The 15,031-nt window shown below is 46.2% G+C and overlaps 4 protein-coding genes and 1 non-coding gene across 5 annotated transcripts; 1 reads left to right on the top strand and 4 right to left on the bottom strand.

The window, feature by feature from the left end:
• Positions 1-978: 978 nt before the first annotated feature.
• On the bottom strand, positions 979-2,001 carry AGABI2DRAFT_226816 (hypothetical protein). Its single transcript, XM_006455288.1, has 6 exons — positions 1,760-2,001; positions 1,662-1,705; positions 1,556-1,603; positions 1,460-1,487; positions 1,328-1,397; positions 979-1,263 (listed from the first exon to the last, which is right to left on the bottom strand). Exons 1-6 carry the CDS (start codon positions 1,970-1,972, stop codon positions 1,238-1,240), a joined length of 429 nt encoding a protein of 142 aa, XP_006455351.1. The 5' UTR covers positions 1,973-2,001; the 3' UTR covers positions 979-1,237.
• An 18-nt stretch (positions 2,002-2,019) lies between these two features.
• AGABI2DRAFT_194951 (hypothetical protein) lies at positions 2,020-3,620 on the bottom strand. Its single transcript, XM_006455287.1, has 8 exons — positions 3,397-3,620; positions 3,267-3,339; positions 3,057-3,213; positions 2,845-3,009; positions 2,608-2,783; positions 2,414-2,556; positions 2,327-2,353; positions 2,020-2,271 (listed from the first exon to the last, which is right to left on the bottom strand). The coding sequence occupies exons 1-8, from the start codon at positions 3,541-3,543 to the stop codon at positions 2,266-2,268; spliced, it is 894 nt and encodes a 297-aa protein (XP_006455350.1). The 5' UTR covers positions 3,544-3,620; the 3' UTR covers positions 2,020-2,265.
• A 59-nt stretch (positions 3,621-3,679) lies between these two features.
• On the top strand, positions 3,680-3,762 carry AGABI2DRAFT_t116. Its single transcript has one exon. It is a non-coding gene; the product is annotated as a tRNA-Arg (tRNA).
• A 206-nt stretch (positions 3,763-3,968) lies between these two features.
• On the bottom strand, positions 3,969-5,239 carry AGABI2DRAFT_187748 (hypothetical protein; the record flags this gene model as incomplete). The annotated part of the gene is made up of 6 exons (XM_006455286.1): positions 4,988-5,239; positions 4,858-4,934; positions 4,718-4,802; positions 4,611-4,658; positions 4,156-4,556; positions 3,969-4,097 (listed from the first exon to the last, which is right to left on the bottom strand). Exons 1-6 carry the CDS (start codon positions 5,160-5,162, stop codon positions 3,969-3,971), a joined length of 915 nt encoding a protein of 304 aa, XP_006455349.1. The 5' UTR covers positions 5,163-5,239.
• Positions 5,240-9,248: 4,009 nt separating this feature from the next.
• AGABI2DRAFT_121272 (hypothetical protein) lies at positions 9,249-13,537 on the bottom strand (the record flags this gene model as incomplete). Its single annotated transcript, XM_006455285.1, has 12 exons — positions 9,249-9,262; positions 9,322-10,314; positions 10,364-10,456; positions 10,508-10,632; positions 10,685-10,976; positions 11,034-11,136; positions 11,194-11,791; positions 11,838-12,107; positions 12,159-12,590; positions 12,642-12,808; positions 12,866-13,162; positions 13,238-13,537. 12 exons carry the CDS (start codon positions 13,535-13,537, stop codon positions 9,249-9,251), a joined length of 3,684 nt encoding a protein of 1,227 aa, XP_006455348.1.
• Positions 13,538-15,031: the final 1,494 nt, after the last annotated feature.

Here is a 15,031-nt window from a genome sequence, read left to right as displayed (position 1 = left end):
TGTAAACGACAGAACGCCCCTTCCGAACCATAGCTCATCGAATGAAGGGGTATACGCGAAAGCCAAGTGTCGGCACTGTAATCCCTGGCTTTGCGCTCAATTGGTTCGCCAGAACAAATCCCACAGTTCCACCACCTGCAGATGTTGACCTCAGCACGGGCTCCTCTTTTGAGATTGAGAAATTCGTACCAACAGTGATATAATCGCATTTGCGTGGAGCTGTCAAAGGCAATCTTCGAATAGGGGGTGCTCGAAAATGGCCACATAACGGTGCAGGAAATTAGAGGTCAATATTAAGAAGAGAACTCTTATTCTGGGTTTGTACGGCAACGACTTGTAGATAGGAGAGACTGCTTGGCAGCTCTTTCCATTTCAACACACTGATATCGCGGCCCCTAAGCCCGGGGACGTGTCGCGAGTCGGACTCGCGACTGACTACACGTGCTTTCAAAATATGTTGTGCGAGATTGAACAAAAGAAAGTCGCGGTGTGAACGTTGTAGACTTTGAAAGATAGCAAGTATTGACTTCGCTTTCTTGCCTTGCGCGTTGTGCCTGTTTAATCCAGCAAGAATTGAAACCACCGCGAGTTCTCGTCTGGGAGCAGAGAAAGTAAGGGGGCTGTGTTATGTCATCATCCCTGAGCGCTGAGTTGAGCCAGCATTGAGCCTCGGTCGTCGCACAGGGCGTTGGGGTCGAAACGTCTCCTATCACCATTGTCAGTCAAATTAGATTGCAATGTTCCCTCCGTAGCGCGTGAACTAGGTCATTCATCTGCATAATATCGCTTCAAATATTCAGAGCAGGAAAAATCAATTTCATAATATGGAGAAGCTAAACATACGGTATCGAAAAAGGCACACACGTACATAGGTAGAACTTCTTCTGTACTCACGTCGTATATCTGCCCTATCGCTGTCTCGTGGAACACAGAAATTCAGGACCAGCCTTGCTAAAGGACATGCGGAACCACATTGGTCATCGTCAACTGTAGCATTCACGTTGAGAGATGATACGGACGAGGATGAAAGAAATAATGGTTTGATTAGTCTTGTTCTCATACAGAATTCTGGTATACTGCAAACGCCATTGGCCTCGAAATCGAACATGATAATTCTCCAAGACCCGCGCGAAAATCATATGTAAAACCCATACCTGAAAACGACCTCGTACAAGTTCGTAGAATGCAAGACGAGCGTTTGGGACTATTACAACGCCTGACAGCTGAGACACCCGGTCTAGTACCTATATCTCGTCGAGTAATCTTGAAAAAAATTGCAGTGAGTAATCGACGTTGTCGGTGAAAGAGTCAAAAGATGAATGCGGACCTTTGGGTGAAACAACTAAACCACGGCCCTTGGAAGCACCTCGATAGACAGTCTCAATGATATCAATTAGCTATTCCGAAAGCATTTATCAATCAGCTAACAATCGACAGCGAAACGAAAAAGGAGACGCACCTCTTGCTTGTTGTCCATAGCCCAATTACTATCAGTCCGAGACGAAAATGTCGGGATTAATGGATAGCGGGAATGGTTATAATGAAATAGACGAACATCTTATTGTTGTTTCCGGTACCAAGATCAATCATGATGTGTTTATTTCTGTGGATCGAATCAAACGTATTAGCTTCATCAGAAAAGTGAATCTGAAGCTGTATACCTGTAGAAGAACATGACAGTGCAAGGATCGTACAACTCGTACATCTAAGTTAGATAACATCAAACGATGCACAAAGCAAGTCCACAAGTAACACGCACCTTATTGAAATCGGGAACCTCGGTGATATCGACCAGGTATATAACAGCAAAATTTTGCACCTTCTCAGCAACGGAGTACAAAGTCTCGTCCATGGTCATGCATTGGCTGTCCCAGTCGTGGCCAAAACGAATGACGACGATACGATCTTCTTCTGACTTGATTGCTTCATCGACATGCCAGCCAGAGGGGAGATGGGGAAGGAAGTAGGACATTATAGGTGTTGGTGGTGATGGTGAACGAGTAAGAGAACACAAACTACACCAAACAAATAACAGTGATACTTGCAACGACTCGGATTAACGATTACAAGGTCAAATCTAGACAAAAGCATAGCGAAGCAATTCAACAACATCCCAAATCCCTCGTACATATCCCCGTTGTTGTCCCGTAGCGTTGGATCTGACTCGGAGGGATAACAAAACAGTGGTGGCGAGTGCTTGTCACTATGGAAGCTACCAGCCAAAGAATAATCATGCAATAGTACAATACATTACAACACGACACATTAATTCTAATGAGAAATAAACGTTAGCCTCGCATTTCTCCCTGTCGGTCGAAAAACATACCTCTGGTATCCTAAAGATAGTAATCTCCTAAAAAAAATAAGAAATATATCAGTATCTACCCTTAGCAGAAGGACGAAGCCAACGAACTTGCTGCTTGAAATAACGGCGGTTCTCTTCATCGATGAGGACCAGATTGAGGTAGTAGCGTGTACTGAATTTCTTATTCACATCACGAAATGTTGGTGTTAGATCAAAGCCTCCGAGGAACAATCGGATAGGAATAGTCTCTCCTAATACAGTCGTTAGTTCCTCTCTTACAGAATTGAGGTACCGCGGCTCACCTCGAACGGGAGCTCCATCCATAATTTCAAACTTGGTGATGGTCTCACTCTCGTTATATTGGTTCGGAGGCGCACCAGTCGTTTCGCGCCGGATAATCGATAATTCCATGTGCTTGATCTTTATTCGCACAAGCAGGAAATAAATCTTCCCCACAATCACATCCTTAAGGTGATACCTTGATTCGTCAAGCAGACGGTCAGCTATGTCGAAGGGAACTGCGGTCGATGATGACTTACTTTGATTTGTTGTACTCGAACTCGATGTGTAGGCAATCCTCAATGCCTACTTCCATCTTAATCGAGTTATTGCTATCCGGTGGCATGCGGAACGAATGTACCCAAAGGTCCTTTTCCTTGGTAACATCCGCCATTCGTCGCGAGATTGAGACTCGCACAAAATACCTGTCAAACATAAGTATTGTCACTTTCCTCCATGACACATAATCGACCTTAGTTTTACGTTAATGCCTTGATAGCTTTCATACTGCTTCTCGACATTCTTGAAATTGAACTCATATGTTTGGGCTTGTCGCATCTCTCCAGGTGCAGCCAATTCCTGCGATAACGAAAGAAACTCATGATGGTGACCTCTGTCGTAGAATAACTCTAGATTGCAACGTTACTTCATCTTCCCGGTCAGAGTAATAGTGACCACTTACCGATACTCCCAGCAAATTCGACCTTGATTCCCTCATGCGTGACCTTCTTGCCGTCCCGTACGCGTATCGAGACCTGTGTCCTTCAATCAACACGAATGCAACTAAGAAGGATTTCCAGTTATAAGCTTACCGTTCCAGCCACCGAGTCTCCATCATAGTACACTGGACATGAAACGACCTTCTCTTTCTCCGTCTTCATCTCCACTTGTTTCCGTGCATCTTCCCCCTCAAGCTTGACGTCGATATCGATTGGTGAGGCAAAGAAGAAGGCGGCCATAGGTATGGAGGATATGAGATAGCTTCCACCCCAACAACTGGAGTGTACTCAAGTGCGCAGCGCGCTGTACAGATCCCAGTGAGCGACAGTCATTATTCGTGACCGTCACAATGTTATGATCCACGCCCTGATATAAGGCCGCCTGGCGAAATGGCATCGCGTCTGACTACGATGATAGTTGTAATCAGGAGATTGCAGGTTCGACCCCTGCGGTGGTCATATATTCTGAGTATGTATTTTGCCCCTTCAGCCCGTTGTCCTTTTTTTCTTTAGAAAAAAGTAATCAAATCAAATCACGGCTTTTGCTAGCCCAATACTAGGTACTACCGTTCTAAATGATGGCCAGAAGGTATTTTTCTGATCGAAAAAATACGAAGTACAAAAAACCGGCTCATCTATTGGTACGCAAACCCAAGTTGTGTATATTAGGACAGGAGTTCTACCACTCGCTGCACAAGGCTTTTTATAACTTCTGCTTTCTCCTTCCCCACGGCAAGTACCTCGTCATGCGATACGACTTGCTCCTCTGGCGTAACAAAAGACTGTCCTGCAAGCTGTAAATTCACTGAGTTAGTCGTAATTCGAAAGAATAGTCATTTGAAAGATATGAACCTCCGCTTCGACCTCCTCTCGGATACTCTTATACGACGGAGGAATAACGACCAAGTTGGTAACAAGGCTAAGCACCATCACTTTCAAGCCCTCTTCCCTAGCTATAAGGACTTCGGGAACTGTGCTCATACCCACAACATCAACACCAATGCTCCTCAGGAATATACCTTCTGCCGGAGTTTCGTAATTTGGCCCAGAAACCCAAGCGTATGTTCCTTCCGCCAAAGCAGATTTACTGATAGACAGCTGATGGGCGGCCAGGAAAAGGAGGCGACGGAGAGAAGTGGAGTATGCATCGGAAAGGGCAAGAAAACGAGGGTGGTCCGGGGAAGTTTGAGGCCCCATCAATGGGTTCGTCCCAGTCATACCAGGGAATGCAATGTGATCATGAACAACAACAACTTGGTGAGATTTTTATGAGAAGTTATCACTGAAATTTATTCGATGAGACGTACTGGTTCCAGTAGGGATATCTGGATTTAGAGACCCGGCAGCGTTGGTGACTACGATATGTCATCACATTCAACAATTAGAATAGAATTCTAACAGCCCTTGAACGTACTCAAAATTTCCGTGATGCCCAGCCTCGCCATAACTCGGATAGGATAAACGACAGTTGACAAGGGATGACCTTCATAGAAGTGAAACTTGCGGAACGTCAATAAAGTGATTTGAATGGCAGCACATAACCCAAGTACTTACCCTTCCTAACATCGCGACGACTGGAACACCATTCTTGCCTAACAAGCCAAAAGCGAGCTCGCTCCGATGTCCTGGCACTTGGGTATAGTTGAGTATTGAGAATGATGTATGTATATACAGATTACAATACCTGTGCTAGTCCCGAAACCTGGTATATTTGCATATGGTATTGTATGAATGTTTTGGATAATCCCAGCGAGGCCACTTAAACCGGATCCACACACGATCCCAACTCGGGGCTGCTGGAGCTCCGGAGGGAGTTGAGACCTGATATACTCGACTGTAGAAAGAATATTTGTTTTCATCCCTTTTTGATGATCGGTCGTCGATTTATCTTTGAACGATTGAGGAGGTTCAGGGGTATATGGTAGGAGTCCAACCGCCGATTGGGAGAAGAAGATCAATTTCCAAACAAACTTACGGATCATACATATCATAGTGGTAAGCCGAGTAACGCATCTATAGACTTTATCTTATCTTATCAATAACCTTCCATTTGAAACGCAAGACAATCTAACCATGTTCTGGTTGTCGTTTTTCAATCCGAGAATCAAAAGCTTCAAGTCTTTGGTTTCCTAGTAACTCAGGCAATTTGAGCACCGCCTATATGGCAAGTCCAAACACTTTGACCAACTTTCGAGGCCGCACAATTTGAAAGGTAGGGATTGCGGGAGGTATCTTTGCAGCCAATTGGCCAATCTACGCGGAACGGTTGAACTTTAGACTATCGCCTTCTCGAAATGATAGTCAGGGAGGAGAGACCAGGAGATAAATTTGTAGGTGAAAGTACACGTGGTACTGTATAAAGAATTTGTGCTTGTGGGTTTATCAAGTAAATGATGTCTTGATGCAGATATATAATGATAATATCATAGGCCCCTGAAGATCAACCTGTTTCTCGAAATCGAAGTTCTAACGTCGTGGTTAGGATTTGCCTTCACGCTCTCGATTGAGCTCTTTCAGGACTTGTCTTCTCACAGATTACCTCGTGGGTTATGCGGACGTCTTTCTTTCATACTTCCGTCTGAGAAAGAGAAATTTTCCTGGCTCTCTGTCAGAAGCTGCCAGTGAACCCATGAACCTAACATCAACTTGGCATCGTAGTCAAAGCTAGGAGTTGCAGAGACGACAGGAGCAGCCAGAATCCAAGATAATTTAAGCTTCGAGCTTCCCGAAGTCGAGGATATTGACACTAGACCCATGGAGTACCAGGTCCAATCCTGAGAGACGACTTTGCTTCTCTTCGCCTTGACCTCTGCTTGCCGTATGGTTTGGTTTGCTTGATGTCTCAATTCGATTGATCTGATCTCTAAGTTGATCGAACGGTGGTGTCTTTATAAAACCAATTGGATGTATATGGAAGGTTCGTAAACAGCGTGTCCAATGTTTTTAGTTCCACCGAATAAACAAACAATAACGTATACTCCTACTGCGAAGATAAAAGGAAGGCCGGTTTGCCTGCCCTTTAACCTGATGAAAACTCGTTGAACCATACGGCACACGCGGAGTCGAAATAGTGCGAGATTGAATTCGGTGGTAATAAAGCCCTGCATGCTGGCTCTTGTTTCATCCTTGTTGTATGAATTTTCAGAATGAGTCGGAACATCGATGCTAGAGTGGGCTATGTTATGCCGCAATGCCGTATACATCGTATACCCACTTAACTATGCCGTCTAAGTAAAAGGGCAACGCGGTTTCGGCATGGTAATACTGTAAGTTGGTCGCATGCGCCGGTCTGTTGGCATCAGAAGCCCAAGTCAGAAGCAAGTTCTGAGAGTAAAATGTAACCGAATAGGAAACATCTGTGAATTCTGCGTGGTCACCTTTGATAAAATGCGTACCATGAATACGATCATCTTCATTTTGTAGTGGAGATATTTGTTTCTTCTGATTCTCTTTTCCTCGAAGAAGTTTTACACATGTTTTTATCATCTACTGGTTTCATCATCCCAACCAGGCTTCTTAACATCGATTCCACAGATGTTATTCCTCGGCGGATATTTGTGATATTCATCGCAAACATCAAGGATCTCCGATTGACATTATGCCCGAGTAACATTCTCGACGAGACAAAGACCTCTTCATAGGTCCTCCATTCTAAAATTTCGAGAGATGACTTGAACAACACAACCATCGCGACCCAACTAACTTTAGAACCAAACGTGTCAGCATGACCTACTTCAATCGAATCATGCACCAGAAGCCCAGGGAAGCTCAAAGTGAGAATTCTGAGCGAGCTTAATTTTCGAGGTCCATTTGAACCCGCTAGAAAAACGTTGTTTCAAGGTACAGTACCTTGTTCCTCCGTATCCTAAGCAGCCCCCTTGCTCCATGCTCACCCGCCATCACCACGAACCACTCACGTTTCAAGTCTTGACTCCCAAAAAATTAGCTCCTTGCGCGAACCCAAAATCCAAAGCTCCAGAAGATAAATCTAGATCCAACCCACGTGAGGCCGTCCATTGGGAATAAATAGCCCCTTCAAGCACTAAACCCTGAAAGTAAGTTGAAAAGAAAAAGTTTTATGGGCGTTTACGAAACTGCGAACGGTTCGGGAATTCAATTGATTTGGTTGAAAAAATAAAATAATTAAAAAACATATCAATCAAGGGAAGCCAAGTTCATGAAAAATCGAGCCCTAAAGTCGTCGCTATGTCCTGTCAATACATGTCCCTGCATAAAAAATACCACGCGTCATCGATGTTGATGATCGTTGTGCAATTCCATGAACAGAAACTGCTGATCCCAATCGTAATCATTTCTAGATTTTTGGAAACAGTTGGATATCCATTGAAAGGTTCTATCACGGTTTATAATTAAGTATATATTATTGTTTGCTGCGTTTCTTCTTGGAAAAAGTTACGCGCCTGCCGTTATTCTGAACCTGATATCCCAAGCGCCAACCGCCATGAAAAGAAGTTAAAAACAGCAAAACAACCTATAATCCAAACTTCCTTTTCTCATGCTACCAAGTAATAAAACAATAAACATCCTATCAATCGCCACACCGACACACTAGGATTTTTAATATACAATGACGCATGACCTTCAAAGTGTGCTGACTACATTATCGAAGCTTAAACAAACCCCGAAAAGCCGCATCATCACTGATATCAAGGCATTGAAGTTCAAAAATAGTATAAACTTTATAAAAATATCAGATTAAGAAAAAAACCCATACATACTGTATCACTTGGTTCTAGGGCCTTTATCATTGTGATTATAGTTGTGTCGCCCTTAATCGAGCGCTTCTAACAATTGCAACATGTACCTTTTCCAACCTAACCTAACCTGAACCTAACGCTATCTTCTCGACTCGGACTTACGAAAAAGCTAGCAACAACCATGCCAAGCCTTTACCTTATTCCTCGCCTTTACTAAGGGCGATTTAAATCCAAAAAAGAAAAAACCTATAAGAAGAACAAAGGCAAGAACCCAACACATAGATTCCAAAACTAAACATACAGAGATAGATGGATAGATAATCAAAGTAAACCCACAATCACATTTAGCATGCGAAAATTTCACAAGACATTCGCGCCCACGTCTACATTACGCATCCAAGTTCCAACAACTCACTTCTTCGAGCCAGCTCACAAAAAACCCCTTTTCATCATCAAGTACTTACAAAGATCTTTTCATTCCATCGGTATCCAGCTCTCCCAAAAACAGAAGACATTCCTAGACTTTCGGAGCACACTATAAAAGATACAAGGCTAGACCATTCATAGAACAGTGTCATAAAGAGCACGATTTCATACAAGTGGATCCTTAATGAAAAATAGACAGTGAGCTCCGCGCGATTCAACAGATCCCACCAAAACACCGCCCAAGGACGCCTTGTCAACCAGGTGCTGCGATCGAAGCAGCGGATATTAACGCCTATGTCAATTTCACGAATGAATTTCCCCAAATCCACGCAATTCATACTTGAGGCTTGGGGCGGCCGAAGAGATGAGTTTCACCATCACGAAAGGTATAAGCATGATTGAAAAGATATAAGCATGGACATGTGTACAGGTATGAATATATGTGTGAAGTGATTGCCAAAGAAAAGGTTGACATGAAGAAGCAGATGAAGACTTGTTCCGAAAGAAAAAAAACAACAAAGACACATTGAGCGAGCTACAAAACCAAACCAGAAAGAAGAAACATAGGCGACGAATTGGTATAAAGGATACGAGTGACAAAAGAAGCACAACAGAATTGATACATGAACATATTTTCACTAGAGCGAACCCGGTGGAAGCGGAATTACAAAAGCGGAAGCCGACAACGCATGGTCGTCAAGAAAAGAATGGACAAAGCATAGCAGGAACAAAGGAGCAACTGATGTCGAACGAGAGCGAAATAACATTAGATAAGATAGATTCGCGGTACAGGTCGCAGTCTCAATAGTCCGCCTCTGCAAAGAAAATCCATTAGCTTATCTTGATCATGATATGCAGAAACAGCGGCACTCACCATAACTTTCATACGACGGAGGAGGTATATACATACTAGCCAAGTCAGCTTGCGAAGGAGAAATCATCTGCGGCTGCAGATGCGAGTGTTGAGCGCCTTGAAGACTCTGGCTTACACCCATCCCGAGGTTATTGAAGCCAACGTCTGCAGTGCCCAATTGCGAAAATGTCGAATAGTCACTCCAATACTCAGGGTGTGAATGGTGACTGTGTACATGGCTAGTCGACATCTTTGACGGATGAGGGTATTGCTGGTGATATTGAGGATGGGGGTGTAATCCATGCTGGGCATGTGTCGGGCCTTGGTGAGAAGACGGCGCGACAGGATGCGGGTAGCTAGGTTCATCTACCAAACCCGTAGAATAAAGCTGAGGCAAGACACTCGTCGATAACGGTCCAGCTGGTTCTGCATCATCTTCTGGGTGAATCCTGCGAACAAGACCTCCAACACCATCCTCACCAACGAGAGAGGATTGAGGCCCGTTTGCAGGCGAGAGAGATGTGTCCGTCCACTGGTAAGGATTCGTCAAGAGGGACGGTGGCTGAATAGCGTACGTGTCTGCAGAACCATTATACCGTTCCTGACTGTTTATTGGACGATATTGCGTTGCTGGTGCGACGTTTCGCGACGCCCGATGGCGGGCGCCAGATTGTGACAACAGTGGAGTCTCCGAACGGACGGGAGCAGCATATTCTTCGGCACTTTCCATCGCGCCATTTGTTGGAGCAGGTAGATCGCGCGCATCCTCCCCGGGATGAGTCTTCCTCTTGTGATTTTTCATGCCCGAGGTGACATTCCCTCCTCGGAGTGTCGTACTACCAAGGGTGACGGCAGAAGAACCAGCACCAGCGTCAATGTCCAGATTCGTTTTGGCTCCAATCAGAAGTTCCAATGCTCTTCCCGCACTAGGCCAGATATTTCGCATGGCAGCCAACGCTTCCATGCACCGGCGAAGGTTAATACGGGCCTGAGGGTCGTCTAGCTTGGAGTTTACTGGATAGAAGATGAAGAAGTTATTTTTATAATAGCACAAGGCACTTACAGGTAGCGACATGCATTATGCTGGCAGTGAACACATAGTAACACAAAAATACCGAACACCTGTTAAGCGGGTAATGCTTCTGACAAACAGTGACTGCATCGAATCTCGTTAGCGAGCAGTTTCCGGAAAACAGATCTATCTCACCGATGCTGGTAATGTGACTTGCAGCTCTAGCGCAGAGCTCGTAACTCTTCCTTGACTTTATCAAATCCTCGCCTTCGGACTCGTCTGGGCTAGATCTCGGCCTGTGGTTCAGTGCTGGTCGAATGCTATCAACAAAGTTCAGACGAGTGAAGCAGGCATGATACGAAAACAACTTACAAGGGACGGTGTAGTAGTAATACCGCACACCAGTACTGCATGTGTAAAGTCAGGATATGAAGAGGAGGAAGGGCCGAAGTGGGACTACGATCAATATTTGCCGCAGGATCATATCTAAGATGCTCGGGCAAATCGAAATACCACCTGTCAAGGACGCCATCTAATGCCGTTGCCTGTCTCCACATCTCAGCTTGGCTATCGACGGGACGAACAGGCGGCGTAAAGGAGCCCGGTGTACCGGGGAAAGGTCTAACAGCATATATCGCTTGAATGACCGCGCTGAGTATTTCGGCTATTGTCAATAACATGAGAAATGACAAAACGTGCACGCCGACGGGAAATATCTTACAGAGCTTCGCACAGTGATTGAAGCATGAGATTACACGACCAGGGACAGCCGAAGTCCACTCGCCGTCCGCATTAATAGACTTCCAGTCTTCCATCTCTTCGGACTGCAAATATAATATTATCAACACAACGTACGGGCACGGTGGAAACGGGCAACTCACCTGGTCCACTTCGGGAACTTCGGTATCGAAATCTTTTTCAGAAATCATCAGAGGTCTTCCGATGTATGCCGAGACGTATTTGTCCATAATGACACAACCGAACCATATACGCCTTCGTTCGCCGAGTTCCCAGTCACCAAAGATGCGACCTTCCTCTTCGGTAGCAGGCACTTTGCTCGATTTTGTAGCACACAAGTCGGGTCTCCGCCAACCTTCCGCTTTCCTGTGCATCCCAAGATCTTGAGCCATCCGTATCGCCATTCCAATATAGGTCCAAGCAAGTGCCATTGCGCCAATTCCAATTTCGCGGAAGCCCATGAGTAAGAGGGCCTGGCACGTACTTGGACGAGACAATGCGTAAGAAGTGTCGAGTAAACTCTTGGCGGAATTGAAATATTCCTCCCCTGCAGCCCACATCCAGACACCATCCGTGGGGAATGACGTTGAACTCGGAGAAGATGAAGCGTTGGGGATGGAGGGAGAAGATGAGACTGAAGGCGGTTCGGGAATGTCGTACCGCGCAGCGAGGGCAAACATAGACAAGAGGAGGAGGGGCGCAATGCGCCGCTTGCGCTTCATGTGCGGATTGGTGTTGTTACTGAAGATCCTCAGAAAACATTTGTTGACAAAGAGTATACACATACCCGTTCCTCCAGAGCTCCCAGAAGGCTTTCTTGTGGATAACAGGGAAGGAGGGTTGAACATAAGTGAAATACAACTCGAGAAGCCGTTCCTGCTCCTCTCGCGGGGGTAAAAGGCGATCTCCACCTGTATCAGGTTTGGGTTGGCTGGTAGATAGTTCGACGGGAGGAGTGTGACTTTTTTGCCTCGCAAGGTGCGCGTCGAAATCCTCTCCGTCACAAGACTCGGTAACGGAAGGGAGCGGTGGCCAGACACGGGCACCAGGGAATCTCCTACAGTAGAAAAGTTCAGTAAGTCCTAATCATGGGTGTAGAAAACCATACCAGATGCCCCCCTCGTTCCTTTTGTCGACTCGTTCCTGAACGCCCAAGATGTAAAGACCGCTGGCCTGACCATGGTATCTGACTTCCTCGTCCTCATTGAGGCTCAGTTCTCCGACGGCCTCGACAAGTTGCTTCTGTTCTTCCTTTTCCGTACCAGCATCTTCATCTTCTTGTGTTTTTGACATAGGAGATTTTGCAGAGGAGGAACAGCTGTTTGATGGGCTGTTTGGAGCATCATCATAAACATCATCGAGTCGCCGCCGTTGTCGCTCGCGCCCCACGCCCGAACGGGCATTCTCATCACTTGAATAGGCTGGTATGCGAAGCGATGGTTTCCCGTTCTTCGTCGGAGCCAGTCGCATGTACATAGGCTCGCTCGTTCTGCCGGCACCGAGCATATCAATTACCTTATCCTGCCATTCAGTAGAAGGACTTGATAAGCAAGTCAGCAATAGAAATCGGCACCATCTAGAAACAACATACTGAGTAGAGGTCAGGTCCACAATTCCACCTTCTTTCTCCTCTGGAGAATCGGTGCCGTCGTTCTGTTTCTTGGTGGCCAGTGTTGGCTGGTCAGATATGATTTTACGACCTTTGACACCGTATGGCGAGCTGTCGACGCGGATGATGATTTCCTTGGCTAGGGAGTCCTAAAAATACACACATCAGCCGTCAATGGTGTGAATATATGCGCATATCAGAAGCACCTGAGCAATATCCCGGAGCAGAGACTGGGCCCTGTGATCTTTGCTGGCAAGCATGATGCCCACCAGAGCCTCTGTCTGGTGGAGGCGCGCCTCGATAGCATCTATGTAGCCCTTTGGGGGCCCTCGCTTCCTGGAGGGACCGAGGAAAGTGCAGGCTGGGATATATGCGTGAATGTGAGCGCATATAGGAGGAGAGACAAGAGGACATACGCGTTCCGAGGAGGATGCAGCTCTTGCAGGGCTCGTTGGAGGTGGAGCGTTCGCACTTGCATTTTGACTTGCGACACTGATCACATGCTATAAGGGTTGTTGATGAGACGGGGGGGATCAAAGAAGAAGACAAGAGGGACCTTTGCTGCTTCTACGACGGACGGCACGGTCTGTAGCGGGCTGGGGGAGGTGGGAGAGGTAGGAGTGGACGGGGAGGTCGTCGTAGTCGTCCGAGTAGGACATGGTGTGGTGGTCGGAGGGAGAGGAGGGGGAGGCGGGGAGCGGCCAGGGCAGGGAGTGGTTTGGGTTGTTTGGATACGAACCGAAGCGGTAGAGCGGCGTGGGTGGGTCGGAGAGGGTGCGGGACTGATCGTGGGACGGGACAAACTTGAAGTGGAAGTGGTGAAGAGGCGTCAGATCCGGCGACGCAGACGCCTCAGCCTTGATCTGGGGGCAGAACATCTCGCTCGCTGTCCTCTCCAGCCAGCCCTCTCAGTTATAGTCCTCTCCTGGCTCGTCTCCCCTCCCGAACCACCAGATCTCCCCTCGATCGCAGATCCAAAACTCAATTTTCACCCTGCGGTCCGGCCCGCCTTCGCAGATCTCACACACAATCTCCGTCAACTGCCCAATCCATCATCTCAACATCTTCATCTCACCGCACCGCCTGGGAACCCGCCCACCGTCGCCGTCAGAAGCTACCCTCACTAGTTCCATACCGTAGTATAGTAACACCTGTATATTTGCGGAACACTCGCTTTCAATTCAAATGACCCTTCCAAAGATCGAAAACGGAACATGCTCCGTTTCTCCGGGGTTACCTCGACTTGTAGCACCTACCTCCTGAGGCACAATTAGAGTTCATGCCAAGGTAAAGACATCATGGACCATTGGACTCGCTCGGGCCATCGCGGCATCACACCTTGCCGCCATCCTAACTCCAAAATGCGTCATATTCACATTGTCATTTGAATCGGTAGTTTTCGCTAGCAACTTGTACCCAACCCGATGAATCCTCACGAAGAAAATATCCTACAAATGGACAGAGAACACGACTCCCCCGAAAAACCCCAGTCGACCATCAAAGACCCCTAATAACCGTCGCACAAGATCAATCTGATCGTCATGGCGGAACCGAGCCGTGAAAAGAAAGAAAAAACACAAGGAAACCCGAACCCCTCTCTTGTCACTTTTTTCGCACCCATTTCCCTCCGAGATTATCCTCCACTTATCTCATTTTTATTTGCGATGTTACAAGTTCCAACCGAGTTATCCATATTAAACGATAACGAAATTCCGAGACGGTCATTCGTTTTATTCAAGCTCACACCTAATTGCGGGATAATCATACACCGAAGACTCGCGCAAGGGTTGTATGTAGTACAGTACATACACAATCCTTTCTGTCATTATTTCTCCCTCTCCATGATCCTCACTCATCGGGCATACATATTACACGTGGTATCGTCCGCATTTCATTAAGCCATCGACCAATAATCAACAACGCGACGGTCCATCTCATGTGGAACAATGATCCCAAAAGAAAGAAAAAATCAGATCAAAAGCCGAGGAATTTGCAAAACTATCGACCGGCGGTTCACATGAGGTGATATTAAGATTCTCTTTTTGTTAAACATCTACAGTCGCATTTTTTTTCTGGGTCAACAAAAGTGGAAAGATGAAAAAAGCATTTAATGAGCAAACTAAGTATGTATGTACCCGGAAATAGGTAAGTTCGAGTAAGCGGCCGTTTATTGAATAATTCGGCAAACCTTTTGATGCCATCAACCGAACATGCCGACCCTTCGGCACGTCCATCTACCTGACGCGTAAGCCCTCAATGTTACAGCATACATATCCCAAGATATTCAATTATCTCCCTTTAATTGTAACGGTTACTACGCCGATACGATAGCCAGCTTACATGATAACCTTCCAAACATCTACCAAAAAAAT

This window comes from Agaricus bisporus (genome assembly GCF_000300575.1).
Source record: "Agaricus bisporus var. bisporus H97 unplaced genomic scaffold AGABI2scaffold_10, whole genome shotgun sequence".
Classification (NCBI taxonomy): Eukaryota; Fungi; Basidiomycota; class Agaricomycetes; order Agaricales; family Agaricaceae; genus Agaricus; species Agaricus bisporus.
Note: the sequence above shows the minus strand (reverse complement) of the source record. Positions and strands in the feature narration are given on the sequence as shown.

Coding starts and splice junctions, on each gene's coding strand:
- AGABI2DRAFT_226816 (XM_006455288.1), bottom strand. CDS start 1,972: ATGTCCTACTTCCTTCCCCATCTCCCCTCTGGCTGGCATGTCGATGAA. Junction 1,604..1,661: donor ACTGTCATGTTCTTCTACAG/GTATACAGCTTC, acceptor TTCGATCCACAG/AAATAAACACATCATGATTG. Junction 1,264..1,327: donor TTTAGTTGTTTCACCCAAAG/GTCCGCATTCAT, acceptor ATTTTTTTCAAG/ATTACTCGACGAGATATAGG.
- AGABI2DRAFT_194951 (XM_006455287.1), bottom strand. CDS start 3,543: ATGGCCGCCTTCTTCTTTGCCTCACCAATCGATATCGACGTCAAGCTT. Junction 3,214..3,266: donor CGAATTTGCTGGGAGTATCG/GTAAGTGGTCAC, acceptor GTTGCAATCTAG/AGTTATTCTACGACAGAGGT. Junction 2,784..2,844: donor TTCGAGTACAACAAATCAAA/GTAAGTCATCAT, acceptor TGACGAATCAAG/GTATCACCTTAAGGATGTGA.